The following is an 18,398-nucleotide window of genomic DNA, read 5'->3' as shown; positions in this document are numbered from 1 at the left end:
CATCAAAATCTAAACTGTGTGTTATCTCCAAAAATAGAATCTCTAAGTGACACAACACAATATGTTTAGTAGTGGGTTGCAAAACACAAGACTGAAGATCATCTTTGCGTTCACTGATGCCAGAGAGATCACTAGACTGTATTCCACTGTGTTCTCACTAAAGAGATAGATTTTCAGGTCTGTGAAAATGAGAGTGCTGTATGTTTTTCTGCCAATGCCTATATGTTTTGGTTCACATATTTTTGAATATCAGGCAAAATGGATTTTGAGATGGCATTTATGGAGTGGTGCACAGAAAATATTTTTTGTCATGAAAATGAAGATTGTAATGCTCAATAATAAATATGGAGATGGACTCATGGTACATCCTCTGCATTATTAAAGAAAAACACTAATAGATTTCAAATCTTAATAGATTTTGAATGGGTAAACTCTGAATCAGTGCCAGATTTCAATTAGAAGTACAACTTAATGTAGTTTGGTGTAAGTGGTATTTACACTCTTGGGAAATATGCACATGTACAGTATGTAGAAACCATATGAATGAGTAATTGTATTTTTGGGGAAGGAAAATGACATTAATAAGCACAAAACCGTGTGTACTGTAGAACATGTTTATAGTGCAGCATAAATGGTAAATTTTGAGACACATACAGTACCACATGGAAATTGATATTCAGCTTACAATGAAGGAAAATTAGGTCAGACTTACATTTAGCTAAGAGGCATGTTCATATGCATTAGATACAGTATATAGAGGAGCAGTCTGTAAGAAGCTTGAATATCATGGCTGGGGCAGCTCATTATGTGGTCAATTTAAATGCATTAAAAAGGGAGAAGAATGAGGCTCAGAAATTACCATGCAGTGTGCAGTGCAATGATGTATTTGTGTCTTGTTAAACAGATGGATAGGAATGTTTTAGAACACAAAATAAGCAAAGCAGAGAATGAATCTTTTATTTGTGTGGTTGCAGTTTCTGCAGAATCTGTTTTTGTTTATTATAGCCCTTCTTCACTGCAAGGCTTCAAGTGATGGTGTGACAGTGAATTCCATTTGCATTCTAATGCCATTATGCTCTGGCTGCCCCATGTGAAGTTTACACTTGTGAATGGGCAACATCTATGATATTAGAATAGTAGAGTGTAGTAGAGTACAGTATGCTCCTTCTAGAAATTAAAAACGCTTAGAAAATGATGAAGAAAACATTAGTACAAATACAATAAAAAACAGAAAATTAAAATATTTCACATCCATTCACTTGAGGACTGGATATTAATATTATCCAGGAGTATTATTATATGACATGGTCGATATTCCTTGTTGACTGTAGTGTAAACTTAAGGATTACTTGGGATAGCTTTACTACTGTACATATAAGGATCAAATCAGTAGTCTTCCCGGAAAACCTGTAAGCACCAGGTAAAGTTGAACAACATTAAATGTTATTTAGACAAAACATAACAATAAGACAGATCGGGGCACCATCCCCCTCCCTCTAGTCTCTGGATCAAGTGCTGTCCATGACTGGGCAATGTCTCTCTCTTCTGGCTCTGCGGAGGTGTTTGTGGACTCAACTACCTTTCCCAGAAGTTCTGGGGCCACTGGGGCATGACTGGAGATGCCAAGTCGAGGTCCTTCCTGTCCTGTTCTCCAGAAATTGTAAGAACAAGCTCCTGACTCCTCATGACTTCCTTCATCTTTTGCTGGGCAGGTTGGGACCGTCTAACCTTCCAACGGCCTCAACCTTTTCAGCTTCTTTTGGCTGGGATGGCAACAGCAGTCTTTTGTCCTCCACCTCCCCTGCAGGTCCAGTCCAGGACACACAACTCCTGGTTGCCATATCTCCTCCTCCCCCAGACACTTCCTGACCAAAGCTAGCTCCTTACTCAGCTTCTGTGTTTTGAGCTTTGCCATTTTGAGCTCATTCTAGCACGTGTTCCAGCAAAAGATCACATATTTTTTATTGTTCAGTTTCTTCTTTCATTTGGAGCGTCTCCCACTGTTTTCCCCCTTTTCTCCCCAGCAAGTCGTCAGTAGAGCTTTTGTTGAAAGTTTTTCCCATTCCAACTGTCTCAGCAAGGGCCTGGCTGAGTTGGGACTGCAGATTCTCCACCGGTGCCCCCCAGTGCCTCACGTCTGCCTCTGCTTTGGGCAACCAGTTTAGGACTCTGGGAGAGTAGCCATCTCCTACTTGGCTTATTCCAGCTCATCACTCTCCTCTTTCTATTGATTCTGAACTCTCTAAATGGCTTATCTGCAGTCACTGTGGATTGCAGCCTCGTTCTCTGCCAATTTGGTGCATTCCTAGTGCATTTTTCCCAGCTCAGCACCTTGGTGGCTTTGTATGTTTGGCAGTCTTGTGGAGGAGTGAGGCCCCAGCAAGGAGCATTTTCCAGCTACACGGTGCATCATGCTCATCTTCCAGGTGCGCATGCAAATTCTGAGCCCTCGAGCTCTGTTAGTTGGTCCCAGCAGCTGAACCTAAGTAGGCACGTCCTGTTCAAACTCAAGGCCTCTGGGGTTGGGTTGTGCTCCTCCTGCACTTCTGTGTCAGCTAGAACCATTTCACAGTAGACTTCTGACCCTTCCTCTCCCCCCTGCTAGGGACCTTTAGGAGCACAGACATCCCCCCACAGGTCCTTCCTTGAGCAGGAAGGCATGATGATCAGGGTACTTTGGGTTGGGGAAGTAGCACAGACCTGCCGCACTGTGACGGAGTACCCTATCTTTCTGGATGTTTATTTAAAAGCTATGTACACCAAGATTTTTTTCTGTTCCCTTCCTGTAAGTCTGAGTGTGTGTGGGTTACATATGAATTAGAAATTGGTACTTACCTTCCCCAACCTGGCCCAAATCGCTGCAGTGTTCCTTCATTTTTTAGTTTTGTGTGGTGCTAGAGATTGTTTGGAGTATTTAAGATGGCTGCCAGTCACCTTCAAAAGTCTTAAGGATGACTGAAACTGCCACATCAGCAGGAACAAAATGGCTGTTGACCTTGGACAGAAAGGTTATTGGAAAGGCATAGGTACTAGATATGATTTAGCTGATGTGTACTTTGTTTCTTTAATTGTATAAATGTTTTATTTGTATGTCCAGTGATGAAGCTGGATGTTAAATGGATTTCTTACGTGTATTACTGTATTTTGATAATGCTTGTGAATTTAATGTTATTGTTTAAATGGGTGTTGTTCCTTTAAGGGAGAATGGCCTTCTCGGAGAGAATTGTACTACATAAGGGGCTGGAAAGTTCAGTGGGGGCTGTGATCTCTAGAAAGAAGGCTGGCATACAGCACATGGCATAGCATGAAGCATAAAAAAGATACTGTCCTAGTTTTAGGCTCTATAACAGCCCTGACATACAATGCCCAATTGATGTATGACTTGCATTGGAAAGTTTCATGTAGCTCTGTATCTAGAAGTACATATAGATCTTGTTTTCACTTTTGATATAGTTTATAATTAGAGAACCACAAGAGTCAGAATACTCAGAGGTACTGTAGCTCTCTTTCCTGAGAGGTTCCACTTCTGTTGATAGCAGCTACTTTCTTGTACTTCTCTGATGATCTCAAACGTATTTCTCAGTGCTTCTTAATGCCAGAAGCTAAATCCTTTTTTTTCTTATTACATGGATTGCACATGGATTGCTTTTCTGATTAAAGAATAAATGAAATGTTATTAGCAAAGTGTATTCAATTCGTTTTCATGTTTTGTTGTGGTGTTGAAAAATTAGTTTTAGGTCACCAGTACCTCTTATTTGCATTATGTGTGTAATAAGCAATCCAAACCTTACCACGGTCCCTGGGAGAAAACTGTGGTAGAAATAATGAGTTTCAACATCTTGAAATGCAGTTGGGATTTTTTCTTTATTTTAAATAAATTGTGAGAGCTTGTGTAAGTAATTTATGTTTATATGGCTAACACTATGTTACTATTTAGAGTAAATTCTAAGATGGTTAAGACTGAGGATTTCTCCTGAACAAGTTGTGTCAAAGACACTGAAACATATCCAATGAACATATTAAAATACATGATAAGATTGCAGACAAAAAAAAAAAACTCAAGTGTATCCAACCAGGGAAAGCAACTGTAATGTGAAATTTTACATCATAAAGTAAGTATAACATACCAACAAGCAAATATGTAAAAGACAAAAAATACCACTGTCGGTCTTTAATGGAAGCTTTTGAAACTTTGTGCTAAAATGAGCAAAGATGGAAATAAAGACATACAATGCCTACTGTGCCTCTCTGTGTCTCTCAGGACCCTGGAGAGCACCACATCAGTTCTGCTTTCTGTTCGTAATTGTGTATTACGTGTGGACATCACAGATAAAATGTGACTTTCTCATGGTATCCTCCCTGTATCCCTAAATTAATTGTAGGGCTACTGCTAGACTTGAAGGCAAGCTTTCATTAAAACACCCTGCACTTGATACACAATTTTATACCTGAGCTACTGTATTACTTGTTCAGATTGCAAAGCAACCTTCAACGTATTTTCACATAAATGCTGTTTTTGATAAGAAAAACTACATATCATCATAGAGTACATGTAAAGATTATACATTCTAAAAATGTGTTTATTGCAAGATACAGTACCTATGTTACCTACAGGTACAGTAACATAAGATTACACATGTTCCACTGTATACTTGTATATGGCTGGAATGACAAATAAACGTGAACTTGAACTTACTGTAAGTGGTAGATATGTGCCATTAATATAGGTCATCACTTGAGAGTTTCACACCCTTACTCTTTCCAACAGTACAATTGGATATTTAATGACCAACTCGTTATGGTCTTAGTTTCTTAAGCCTTTAACTTCTTATCTAAAGAATGGCAATGCCCACAGCACAGCCCTGTTTATCTCCTAATAGGTGACAAAATTGGGCTAGACTTCAGTCATGTTGGTTGTCTTCAGTTCTATAGTATAATAATAATTAATAATTCCTTATACTTATATAGTGCTTTTCTGGACACTATACTCCTACTCCCAAAGCACTTTATAGGTAATGGGGACTCACCCACCTGGACAGCACATGCATTATACCACAGCAGCCAGAGTGCATCAGTACATTCACCACACATCATCTGTCAGTGGGAAGGATAGCAGAGTGATGAAGCCAGTTCATAGATGGGGATTACTAGGAGACCATGATTGGTAAAGGCCAATGGGAAATTTATCCAGGAAGCTAGTGTTACACCCCTACTATTTTCAAGGAACATCCTGGGATTTTTAATATACACAGATAGTCAGGACTTCGGTTTTACATCTCATCCAAAGGATGGCGCCTTTTTAAAGTAGAGTGTCCCCATCACTATAATGGGGCAGCAACCTCAGTTTTTCCCAGGAGGTCTCCCACCCAGGTACTGGCTAGGCTCACTCCTGCCGAGCTTCAGTGGCTTGCCAGCTGTGAGCTGCAGGGTGATATGGCTGCTGGCTTATAAGATTCTGCAGACAACATCACCAAACACATATGTTAAAGAACAATGAATGTATCTGATGTTACAAGCTTCCCTTCAAAACTGATCAAAAGGGATTGATATGAAAAAAGTATTAAAAAAATGTCTAACAGTAAGAAGGAAAGTGTATTGCACTTGTGGTATATTTCAGCACAGCGTTAACAATCAATAATGTTTTTCTGCATCTGACATTTTGAAAAATGCCATCTGCACATGAAAATAACATTTAGATTCCATATCCTAAAAATTTAGTTTTACTCAGGACAGCACTGCATCTTACCCGCCTTTGTATATTTCCTAACGAAAATGATCTTACAATGGTTAGAAACATTGCAGAATCTTGCACAGTAGATGTTAGTAACCACCTGGGATCATGTTTAAACAGACTGAATAAGCTAAATGGAAAGATAAGTTCAATTAATTTTAAATGATACGTTTAATGGAGTAAAATGAGATATCCCAAAATGCCATTGTCTAGTACTTTTGGAGAAAAATATTCTTCTTTACAACGATAGAAAAAGAAAATGTAAAGAATGTTAAATAAAGGGTTTACAGTATGTAATACATTTTTTTCAGTTTATTTTTTCCTTTCTGTTTTAGTATTGCAGATGCTCATTATGGTAAAGGCAGAATCAAACAATGCAAGGGAAGTTACAAATTCCCCAAGTTTTGTGTACAGAGACTACTGTATCCTGACTACCTTATGAATGACAAAGCATTCTAGATTTGCACAGCTCTACAGAATATTGATTAAGGCCCTGTTAGATATCATACAATAGCACAAATTTCAAACCTTATTAATTACAATTGTTGTTCTCTCCTTTTAGTGATCTTCTGTCTTCAAACTATGTTGAACGGCATATTTCAGAAGGAGGAAAGGCTGTAATTTCCAAGGTAAGAATGAAAATAAATTGAATATAATTTCCAAATCAAAGCACTGAAAAAGGACGTGGGCATGCATACATTATGACATGAGAGCACAGTCTTTAAATGTGTAAAACATTTTAGCATTTTTCGATAATGTTTTCCTGTGTATTGCCGTATGTCAAATTATGAAATGTTATGCTGTTATCAGTCCTAGGAATTTGCCAACCCAAAGCCGCAGTGCTTGTCCACTTGTAGTGTCACCAATGTTTTATAATAGTACTGAAAGACAAAATATGAACAGGCTTTAGTAATAATTATTCTTCAATTACTGGATCATCAATTGTTCCAATTAAAAAAAAAACAAGCTGTTTAAACAGTTGCAGGTGTAATCTGGATAAAAACATTAGTGAAACAAAAAAATTAAATTAACCTACCTTTATCTTCCACAATAGCGTAGTACTTACATGGGTGACATACAATAACCAAATTGTGGTTGCTTTAGCCAGTATCCCCACTACACAGCAGAGCAGTCACAGAACTGAAAAAACTGCATCAGCAATTGAATTAAAGGGGACCTTTAGGAAGGCCAAGTTGTACTCTGAAGTTACTGGTCAATGTATTCCCTGCCAGAGGAGTATTTACAAAATACTAGCAAAAGGAATAGATAATAAATTAATAAATGAGAATATGACCCTTGTGTTTTCTGTACTTCTTTCCTTATGACAATTTTTGCTTAAAAATTCTGACACTCTGTAAATCTTTATGTTGTTTGTAGTTTACCGTTTCTTTTTCATCTAAGTTATGAATGCATATGAAAGGCACTGTTTGCACACTGATAAATTCTGTAAGCTTCAATTTAAAATTCATTTTCAAAAAGTGAAACAACTGAGATTCACAGCAGATTTGTTGTTGAGCAAACAACAGTGTAGTTGAAGTAGCTGTGTATCAGTTGCATTCCGGGTACTACAGTACACAGTTTGTAAATGTTTTGGCTGCTTTGATTTCGGTGAATTTTGTTAGTGTTTTATCTGTCGCTTGCTATCTGTTCATCTTTCCTTCTCCCTCTTCCTCTATGTTTCATTCTTTTGGTCTCATTCCTTTAGTCCTTTCAAATTACATTTCCCAGACTTTGAGGATCTATAGAGCTAAATTGTACATTCAGGATTTTTTCCTTTACTCCAAAAAATATTCCTGATATGCGGAATTTTATGTGGAATCTCCTTCTCTGGGTAAAGTTCCAAGGGGCTGTCTTAGAGTCGTTTGAGAGGAAATGAGAAGTGCAGTTCTGTGTAGTAGAACACACTGCAATTTATAAATAGTTCATTCTGCCTCTTAGCTTACACACCACTTTGAAGGTACTTGTGCATAGCCTCCCCATGTAGCATCCAGAATTCCCCAGACCACTGCTTGGTCTGCTGATGCAGTCTGTGCTGACACTGCAGGATGTCCACAATTCTTCAAAAAACTGTTTTCATTGAGAAAAGAAATGCAAAGGCAGCAGTATTACTGTATCTCTCTCTCATTCTGGTATTTTAATAGGTTTGTTTGGGGCGGGAGGGGGTTCCATTTATGCCTAGAAATCAGTTTGTTTCCACTGTTTTGAAGCAATTATATTTTAGCTGCTGTAAGGCACTTCATCACAATTGATCATTGTGGCATGGTTTCATTTGCTTGTGATTTTTTAGAACACAAAAATCAAAGTCTGTTTTGGAGAAACATCTTTATTCCCAACTCCTCTTGGTTGCGTGTCTGGGTTGGAAATAAGGTTGATGAGCGTTTCACCACTTTACATAAGTACCTCATAACCCACACATTTGGCTTCAATGAGCTTCGGCTTCAGACCAGAGGAAATAAAACATAAATATAGTACATTACTTTTTTAGAATTTGTTTTCATCATAAAGGTAGTAGAGCTGGAAGTCCTCACTGCTTGTACATGCTCCTTAGCACTGATACCCTCAAAAACTAAGAATCTCTTGTTTTTTGTACTGCAATGAGCTCATTTTCTGCTCTTATGGTAGAAAATTTCACCATCTTGACAAAGCTGTGTGTGGCCCGGCTCAGGGATGCTCCTGCTGTTCTTCTGCTCTCCATATGTGTAAATGTGTTCACTTGCAAAAACTGCAATGAAAATAAACACTGTGTTATTTACAAAATTAATTGTTTTCCTGGGTATTTAACAGTACAGTGACATTTTGTATGAAAAACACAGCAGACCATGCCTAGAGTCCAGTTGAGAAAGCATTTATTGTATCTCCTCTCTGAACACAGCTTAATCACTGCACATATTGTATGTATGCCATATTGTATTTGAAAATACTGTATATAGAGTCTCTTTTTCTATTACCTGGTCTGTTGTTTATACATTTGAATGCTATCAAATTTGATTGACAGAAAGTGGAAGCACTTCTCAAACATTGAGCTGAAAATGAAAATCTTCCCAAATCGTCCATTAGCAGATACATCATTGCATACAGTATGTAGTGTAACAAACTGCAGACGTGGTTGTTGAGACCCTAGGTGTCTAGGGGTAAAGAGGTGTAACAGGATAGTTGTGGATGCAGCTGGGTTTCTGGTGAGGGACTTCGGAAGTGTGACACATATTACATTAAAAAGTGAATAAATGACTGGTACGTATACAGAACACAATAACACACAGGGAAAAGTATTTTGAGAGTGCCAAAGGAAAGAAAATCACAAAACCAAACGGATCTAGCTAATACAGTGAGGTCTAACCTAACTAAAAATCAAAAGGTCTTCGGTGTCTTCATGCGCCCTCACCTTCCTACACTGAACTAACATGAACCAAAATACACGAATGGCACACGCCTCTAACCTAGTGTGTCTAGACAGAAAACAACCCTACCAGTAAAATATATATCCGACCATCTAACCCATGACCTTTTCCCCGAGTGTACAACAAGTTCACAGTTCAACACAAAGAAGAGTGAGCAAATTGCACAATGGTGGAAAACGGGTAATATGTGAAGACACAATACATAAGCCAGGAACGGGTATAATGAGAACAAATAAGAAGCAACTAGCAAGGTAATACAAGCGCAAACAAAAACTAAATAAGCAAAAACAAAGCCGAAGCTAGAAAGACAAGCAAAAGATCGAGCAATGAGCATTCTAAATTGAGCCGGAGCTAATGGAGTCGAAACGTCTTCAGGTATTTAAACTGTAGATCTTGGGTTCTGATTGGCCGGGAGTAGAGATGATGATGATGTCACACAACTGCAGCAATGGTGTAATGATGGACCAATGGGGGGGAGGGAAGGGTACCTGAATACAGGAGACGGAAAAACAAAACCAAAACACCCCCACACATACTGTATGAACAAACTTCTACTGTTTGTTAAACAGAGAAAAAACCTTTCTTGTGCCTTATGTCTAAATTATAATTTTGTACAATCAAGGACCAACGCATGAGGCGCTGATTCTGATTGTACATACTGTACGAGAAAGGAAAATCAACGGGTTGTGGTCTGTATATACCACCACCGGCAAACCACTAGACCCAACATAAACTTCGAAGTACTGCAACGCTAATAATAAGGCCAAAGCTTCCTTTTTTTGTTGTTGATGCTGATTTCCAGTGAGAATCAATCTTCCTCTCATCTACACCTTCTTTTTGGCAGTTTCAAGTAATATTTCCTACTTTTAAAACAAGTCACATGTTGTCCAGGTGCTACGCCACAGCACACTGTAGTGTACTGTAACATGCTTTTCTGCATTTTTCACATTGCTTAAAGAAGTTCTGCTCTGCTCTGCTTTCAAAGCTACAGCTACGCAGGCTCACACATTACAGAGCCCTATTTCTAGGCAGTGTTGTGTTCACCAAGGTGACACAGATATCTCAATCTGCCCAAAATAGTCAGAATATTTAGTACAGTGTATGCAGTGCCTTTTTAAAAAATGACAGATGGTTAATGAAAAATGCCCATCAAAAACAGCTGCTCGCAATAAACATTGGCAGTGTTCTTGATAGTGGCTGAATACAGTATGTGTGCTTGTACATGAGATCTACATGAGGCCTCTCACAAATAGGATTCAAGTTAAAATAACCAAAAAATCTGTCATATTCAATGCCACGGGGACCTCACAAATAGAAGGATAAGTAACTTTAATTCTGTGGGATTATTCATCTGATTGACACAGAAATTTTAAAAAATAATTTTAATATTGAAGAAAAGTGCATATATAGATCTGATATATATATCCGAACCATAAAGGCGCTTAGCATTGGAATGGAGCTTAGAGATTATTATGATAAAGGTCTTTCCTGTTTCCTTACACAGCACCATCCAGCTCCTCATCCCTCTCTCAGGAATGGCTTCCCAGCTGATGTAATAAAAACGTCTTGTTCATTAGTCTGGCAGGTTTCTGCTAGAGACTGAATAGGCAGAAGCATAGCCTGACCTGAAGCCCCTGATCTCTGCTTGCAGCCTGCAAGTCTGAGTGAGAGGCACAGAGCCATGAGCAGCAGTGAGCTACATTGTTGATAAGAATCCTCCCCAAAACAGCAGTGAAATTCAGTGATGGGATGCTGACTTAATAAACCCGTAAGGGCTGCACAGTAATTGATCTTCAGTTAAGAGCAGATGCAGTCGAGCATCCAAGAAGCTACATCCAACTTAAAAGCCAGCAGGCATTCCGCTCCACTGAGTGGGGGCTTAATGGAACAGTAAATAGTGGGTGTGGGCACTTCCGTGTTAAGTGATATATGCGGCCCTGAACTGATGTGCTCAGCACACAAGATGGAAGCATTAAGCAGGTTAGGAGTAATAATGTTACGTGAGAGGGGCTGATGGTTGCTCTTGCTTCCTGTCGATCGATCAACATGCCTCCTTACTGGACAGAAAGATTAAGATGAGACTGCAAGTCAGCTAATCAATAGTGGTAACAGGATCCCACCCACAGCAGGCCACACGTTAACCCTGTGTAGCAAACTAACGAAAAAGACTAGATAATGAAGAGGCCATTTAACAAACCATTATGCACAGTGCACAGGAAAGATAAGATGCACACCCTTGTCCAGAAATTAGTTCAGGGATAAAATTTGTATTTTTTTGTATTCAGAAAGGAACAAAGACATCATACATTTTACAAACTTGTAAGTATTTTAAAATAAAAGTGTGGGTTATGCTCAGAGGTGTAAAGGTTTACTTGTTGTGGACTGTTGTTTTCGTAGATGGTTTAGAACACCTTCCACACACTAACAAAAGGTGGAGATAAACAGTTCACGTGTTAGATTGATCATCCAGATGTCTGTAAAAGTGCAGAATAACACCGAACTCAACCAAATCGCAAAGTACCTGGAGTTATAGGAAGACGCCGTGTTTATTACAGCCAGAGGATGTGGGGGGAGTTAACAGATGACAGATCTGGCAGCTGTCAGAGGGGAGAATTCACATTCTGGCTTAAACTTTCCACCTGGGCAGGGAGAGTCAGCTGAGACTGATTCCCTTCAGCGTGTGAGAGCACCTCATGTTGCACACAAGCAGATGAAAACTTACACTACAATACCACTATCAGTACATCCTTTTGTATTCCACCCTTTGTTAGTTCCCTGCAGTGTTTCTCCCACCTCTGTGATTAATCCTGGGGACAAGGTCAGTGTTGCTGCACGCTGGGATCCCCTGCCTGTCAGTGCCGGAGACTGTTTAGTCCTGTCGGAACTGGATGGGAAGACTATCAGCAGGGTACACTGTCCCGCACTGTGGGCATCTTCTGCCAACATGATAGTCAGCCAGTGGCTTCTGTCACATTTCAGATGAGCCAATATATATGGTTCCTCTTTCTCATCTTCTTCTTCCTTATTATTAATTCTTTATTATTAACAATCTCTCGGTAAAGGTATCACCCAAGCCATCGATAAACCTAATGTCAAGCAATGTAAAGCTGAAGTGAATATTATTACTTTTTCTTACAAGTTCTAAATACAGAGATAAGTGGTTGCTCCTTAAATTCAGCTTCCCATGAACTGAATTTACAACCTGGACATGAGAACAGTCTCCTCCATTGTGAGAATGGTTGCTGTCTGATGGCCCAGTGTGCTGCTCAGTGTTCACTGGTACTGCTTGTGCAAATGAAAGAGAAAACGATCTCTACAAGTAACTGACTCATGTGTTACAGTTGTGCTTTTACAGGCAGCGACCTCTGCTATCATTGTTGTGAGTGGAGGCTGGAAGCTGCCAGGTTAACCTTTCCTGTTCCCTTGTGGTTGTAGGGTGGAGAGCACTGCTACTACCAAGGCAAAATCCGCGACATCCCACAGTCCTTTGTGGCCCTATCCACCTGTCATGGCATGCAGTAAGTTTCCTGCCTGAGCACCTTTCTCCTTCTGTATCAGATAATATCATCTTATATTCACATAAAATCTGGAAAAACAGTTTCAAGTAAGTATAAAACAACTTATAATCTAAAATCTAGTATATGCAGCAACTTCTATCTGCTTCTGCATGTTTTTCTACTGTACATTCATGAAGAAGAATGAGAGCTGACAATTAGATGCATGTGGAGGTTATTGATTGGGTGCTGCAGTACAGTGAGATTAGGCTTAAGCCACTTGGCAGAGGGCCAGAGCCTGGTTAGAGAATGAGGAGGCTGGGACCCCCATGCAGAGAGAAGAGTGAACCAAGGGACAGCTGCACTGGTGGAGAATACGTGGAGGAGTCGATGGGGATATATCTATGCATTCCATACGGGGGGGGGGGCAGGAATGAAAGTGACTTGGTTGTCGGCAACTCCCCTGAACCTCAGTTAAGAATGTCCATTTTGTAACTCCCCCTTTTGTTCAGTAAAGCAGTGCAAGTAGCAGATGATTGTGGTGCACAGCCATTTCACACTATCCGGCTGCTGCTTCCGTTTTCTTTTGTGGCCTAGAGAGTAGACAGAAGTGTATCTACTCTGTACCGCCACTCCTCCAGAAAGAGCTTTGGCGTCTTCGTTTTTATCCCTCAGAAAGACAATCCCTATTATTTTATCTCCGGGTAATCACTGCAGATCCCTGAGAGGCTCTGAAGCTTTCCCCCGACTTTTTTTCCATTTTTTAAGCATTTGTTAATTGTATTAATCTGTATGGTACCAGACAATGCAGTCACTGGACTATTCCCAGGGTTTACACACGGCGACAATTGAATTAGTCTCAATGGAAACAGCTTCTTTCTGTTCAAATGAGCTTAACACCCACTCCTATTTTATTTCTTACTCCCATATGACTGCTCTGCCTCTAGAGAGGTTTCTCTGCAATGATTTGTCACATTAGTATTTTTAGTTTGAGCTCAATTGCAAAAAATAAAGTCAGGTCAAACACAGTTCCCAACAGAACAGCAGGAGACGTTCTGCTATTTTTTCCCCGCTGCACTTGAAATAGGACTGTGCAACTCCTTTGCTAGACTTTTAGAAAATGCTTCTGAACAAAGTAACCTTGTTCCTCAGGTGCACTGATATGATTTTGTTTGGGACGTTATGTAAAAATATCACAGTAATTTCAATATATATAATACAAAATATCTGAAACAAATTTGTGTTCATCATACTTCGCATAAAGAAAACTTAACCACATTCAATTCTCCAACATTATTACATTAAATACATATTCTCAGTATGGGAAAGTGATTGAAAACATGTATGTTTTAGACAGCATTCATCATTTACGTTAAGCTGCATTAATATTCTGCAGAACATCTCAATGTCTTCCGCTAAAGCAGATGATTTTTTCAAGATTCTCCTCAATTCTTCCGGAGCATCTCCAGTTATCTAAGTGATTCAACCTTACAGGCTGTAGCAGAAATGATTTGAAAGTAATTGCAGTTGTATTCCAGTTCACATTATGCAAAGTGAAAACATTTTCTGATTACCATGCTTCACTGAGGCCATTCTAGGATCACTGTAAAACGATTGTCTGCTTCTGGCAGAAACTGTGACATTTCTCTGAGGTTTTAAATTGTGATTACATTTTAAGCAGGTTGATACATTTGAGTCCAATCAATGCAAATAAACCATAAGCATCAAACAATTCAGGGTGATTTAATACATAAATAGATACAATTTAATTTGTATTTGAAGACTTAAAAGTCAGGACACTTGCTACAAAGATACATAAATAATATACAGTAATATAGAGATGTTTACAATAAATTACTGACAACCAGCCTGCATACTGTATGTGGATTGTTGAAGATTCTACACAGAAGCAGACACTGACTTTGGAAAACCTATTTTTTTCCACAGGTTAAATGTGGGTGATATAGAAAACGTCTTTCCTAAAATTATTTAAGCTGTGCCATGATAAAATGTCTTGTTCTGTATAATTTTACTCATACATTTACATTGTATTGCATAATCCTGTCTTTGACCATAGTACTTGTAAATCCGAGGCTCCTTAAAGATTACAAAACAACTTCCATTTCAGTCTCAGCACCACAGAGATATTTGGTTTATGTTCCTTTACAATTCAGTAGGTAGCATGGTCATTCAGGAGGGTTTCATGCCCAGAAAGGAACATAATTTTTTACTTCTAAATTATGCAGCTATAACATAATCTCCTCAATCTCTTGTAATTGACAGTGGGATGTTCTTTGATGGAAACCACACGTACATGATCGAGCCAGGAGAGAACAACGACTCAGCTGTAAGTTTTTCTTTACTTGTAGTTCGATTCTGTCTGTCAGATTTGTTGGGGTTCTGTTTAGTAAATGTTGCAGCTCGAAAAATTTCAGTAAGTGTTTGCTACTCAACATACTGTCTACAAGACAAGAAAGATGTACAGAAATATGTCCTTGACTGATTAATTATAATAAGGAGTGGAGGAAAAGATCACAAATGCATCTTTCTTTCTGAGTGTCTACAGAGTGGATACTTGATGAATAATAAACAGACAGTAGTAACAGTCTTGTCCTGATACTCTGCTATTCTGCGGGGCTTTGTCTCAGATATAATGAATGCTGTAATTACAACATATTTTGTTATTATTGTAATGACTTCATTTAAAAAGAACTGTCATAAATGCAGGTAGCATCAATTCAATCTCAAACGTTGTCATCTTGAATCTTCTGTGTTAACATATTTTTATAGGATTCATGTGAAGTATGACAAAAGGGGACAATGAATTAATATCCAAACATCACTTAATATCTTTAGACATTGTCCCTTTGTGTTTCCATTTCAATTAAATATTTTTAAAAACAGTTTTTTTTTCATATCAGGGAGAGAGAGAGAACAATGCAGTGTTTTAAGATAAGTCAATAGAGTCTGGTATACATTTTAAATTAATAGGGAAACTGGCCTAGAGTGGGTCATCTGTGAAGATTGTGTCTATAAGGTGTTCTAACCTCATGTGGAGCTGACTATGCTGCAGATTATAATTAAACCAGGGAATGGGGGAGAGAACATTGTAGAACTATGAAACTTCAGGCAGATGAAGGTGAGGTGCTTGACAGTAAACAAATACTTATTGTAAATAGGTGTGTTACAGCAATGTTTAGCATTCTGATGTGAAAAAAGTTGTACATAAATGGGTAGTAAGAGATTTTGACCTGGAATTGTCTGTCAGTGTACAGAAACCACTGCTGATTCAAGAGGTGCAAGTGCAGTTCAAGGGTTGCTTTAAACACTAATTCATTACAGTTGCAAATTACTTACTGTAAGTGATTACTTTTTAAAATTCACAAGATTGAAAGTCATCTGTTACAGAGATCTACAGTACATGATAGTTTCTATGAAAAGTAATATATTACAAAAGCATTTAAAAGCAATTTCCCTCATGTTCATGTTAATTTTAAAACAGTAAACACACAAGACACTTGTAACAGTGTAGAATTGCATTTTAAGGGCATATAGACATTTCCATAAACTGAAGGGTGTGCTTATTTTAATATTTAAAAAATTAAAGGAGATTTATCTTATTAGACTTGGTAAGAAATGGCTGAAGGATCTTCAAAATCCTGTAAAGATTCCAAAATTTAAGCTAATATTTCATATTTAATTCAGGAGAACACAAATGTTTAAATGAAAGCATGGTAAAAATAGACAATGTAAAGAATTTTCACACAAACTGAGGTTATTTTGGAACATTTTTAATATGTTCATAAGTAATATTTAATGATCTCACATGATTGGATGTTAAATACATTATTCACAAATCAGTGCAAAGCTGTACTGTATCTGCATTAACTGTATTGTAGGATTTGCAGGTGCTCTCATGGGTCAGAGGTCAAGATTTCATTTTTAAACATCTTACTGATGTCAGCTTTAAGAACAGATACAGTACAAACAAGAGAAGGCCACCCAGACATAAAAATGACATAAAATCAAACTGCATTTTTATTCTGCATAGAAAAACAGCTGCTTGTAGCTGCAACTAATGAGCTTTGTTAATGAGCTCAATATTTTTTGCACCAAAGTATGCCTGCCTTAGTAAGATTCGCACAAACTTTGCTTTAACTTGTTCAGTTTACTTCCCTGTATGCACGTTAAGTTACTGTGAACATGCTATAGCGCTTTCTGGTGGATATGCAGTAGGCAGGGCTGGATTACGATGAATGGGGTCCTTTAGGTGAAGATTTGTGAGTCTTGTACATCTATATTAATAAAAAGCCATGAACTCATCAAAAATGACCTTGGCTACAGACAGAAATATACCGATGCACAATAAAACAGCAGTCTATAGTATGTTTTACATCTTTAGCTTATTTGGGACAAAATATTTACATTTTAAATAGTGAGCAGATACAATAGCTTCGTGGATTGTTCGGGTATTATTATGTTATGAAAACATTATGAAAACACAGAGTTCAAGTCATAAGATTTTACAAATTCACCAGCTGCTTAGTTTGCTGTTTGGATTAACATTGTCAAAGCAACGTGATTAAGGATGTGTACAAATAACCATTCAAAGAGACATCAGGTAATTGCAGATGTACATTACAAAGTAATATCCTTTTGTAATCATTTAGAAAGTTGGAGAATTCTCCTGAAGCACTTTGAGTAAAGTATCTTGCTCAAAGGCTCAGGAGCCAAGTCTCACCTGGGATTTCACCACACAGCCTTCCCATTATGAGTCCAAACCCTAACCACTGCTCCGCATTTTAATTATCTCAAAAACCACGAATGACACCTCCATGCCCTGCCTGAGTAATGAAGATTGGTTGCTATCGACATGATTGAAGGCAGCCTGTATCCGTGACAGAAACTGCCCAGGGAATGGGATATTCTGCTACCATAGTCAGCAGACAAACCCAGAGAATAAACCAAAAGACTGGCTCATGTTGGACAGGTCATATACTAGAAATCAGAAGGTCATCACACTGAACAGATGTCATGTCACTTATGAAGTTTTATTTTTTAAAGGAAGGTCCAAATCAAATCTGTTAAAAATCTAACAAAACCTTTGTGGATCCTTCCTTGAGTTTGCCTGTATGTTAACCTAGCGCTGGACAAAGGAACATTATTCACTATGAATAATACTTTGTTTCATCAGATTGTTCACGTGTTGCAAAAGGAACACAACCAAGAACTTTTATGTTCAAAACTCAGTGTTTCAGTTTTTTCCTCACAGAAACTGAGTATAATGTGTGTATAGAAAAACAATTCCATACCCCAGAGCTGATCATTGCACTCCTGTCTTGAAGATCTCTCTGAACAGTACGTCATTGGCCAAGGTTAAATCTCCTTTTTAATTAACTTGAGAACAAGACACAGATTTGTTGTTTTATCGCACAGAACACTGCACTTGCAAAATATAAACTTTGTGACATTTTCTCTCACACCACTGATAGAGAGTAATTTTTGGACCACTGGCTTGAGACTTCATATGTTAATTAAAGAAAATGGTGTAAAAAGCCATCTGTTCACATGGGTCATATTATTTTATTAAATGTGCAGTATTATAAGCTAAATCCATTCAGATATCTTGTAAGAACTTGGATTAAGCCAGGGACTATTTCAAAACACAAAGACGACAGAGACTTTATTAACATTAACCTGTGTACAGCCGAAATGTATCCTTGGCTCAATTTTGATATAGAGTATTTAAGTACATTTGGGGATATTGTTTAAAAT

At 38.2% G+C, this 18,398-nt stretch overlaps 1 protein-coding gene across 1 annotated transcript in view; it reads left to right on the top strand.

Annotated features, from left to right (window-relative positions):
- Positions 1-18,398, top strand: part of adam22 (ADAM metallopeptidase domain 22) — an 85,691-nt gene that overhangs the window by 16,067 nt on the left and 51,226 nt on the right. The window contains exons 4-6 of the mRNA XM_088928874.1: positions 6,294-6,360; positions 12,565-12,647; positions 14,907-14,970. Coding sequence (XP_088785000.1) covers positions 6,294-6,360; positions 12,565-12,647; positions 14,907-14,970 — 214 coding nt within the window. The remainder of the gene's footprint in view (positions 1-6,293; positions 6,361-12,564; positions 12,648-14,906; positions 14,971-18,398) is intronic.

The sequence above is a fragment of the Atractosteus spatula genome, chromosome 12, assembly GCF_055471065.1.
Source record: "Atractosteus spatula isolate fAtrSpa1 chromosome 12, fAtrSpa1.hap1, whole genome shotgun sequence".
In the NCBI taxonomy this organism is placed as follows: domain Eukaryota; kingdom Metazoa; phylum Chordata; class Actinopteri; order Semionotiformes; family Lepisosteidae; genus Atractosteus; species Atractosteus spatula.
Note: the sequence above shows the minus strand (reverse complement) of the source record. Positions and strands in the feature narration are given on the sequence as shown.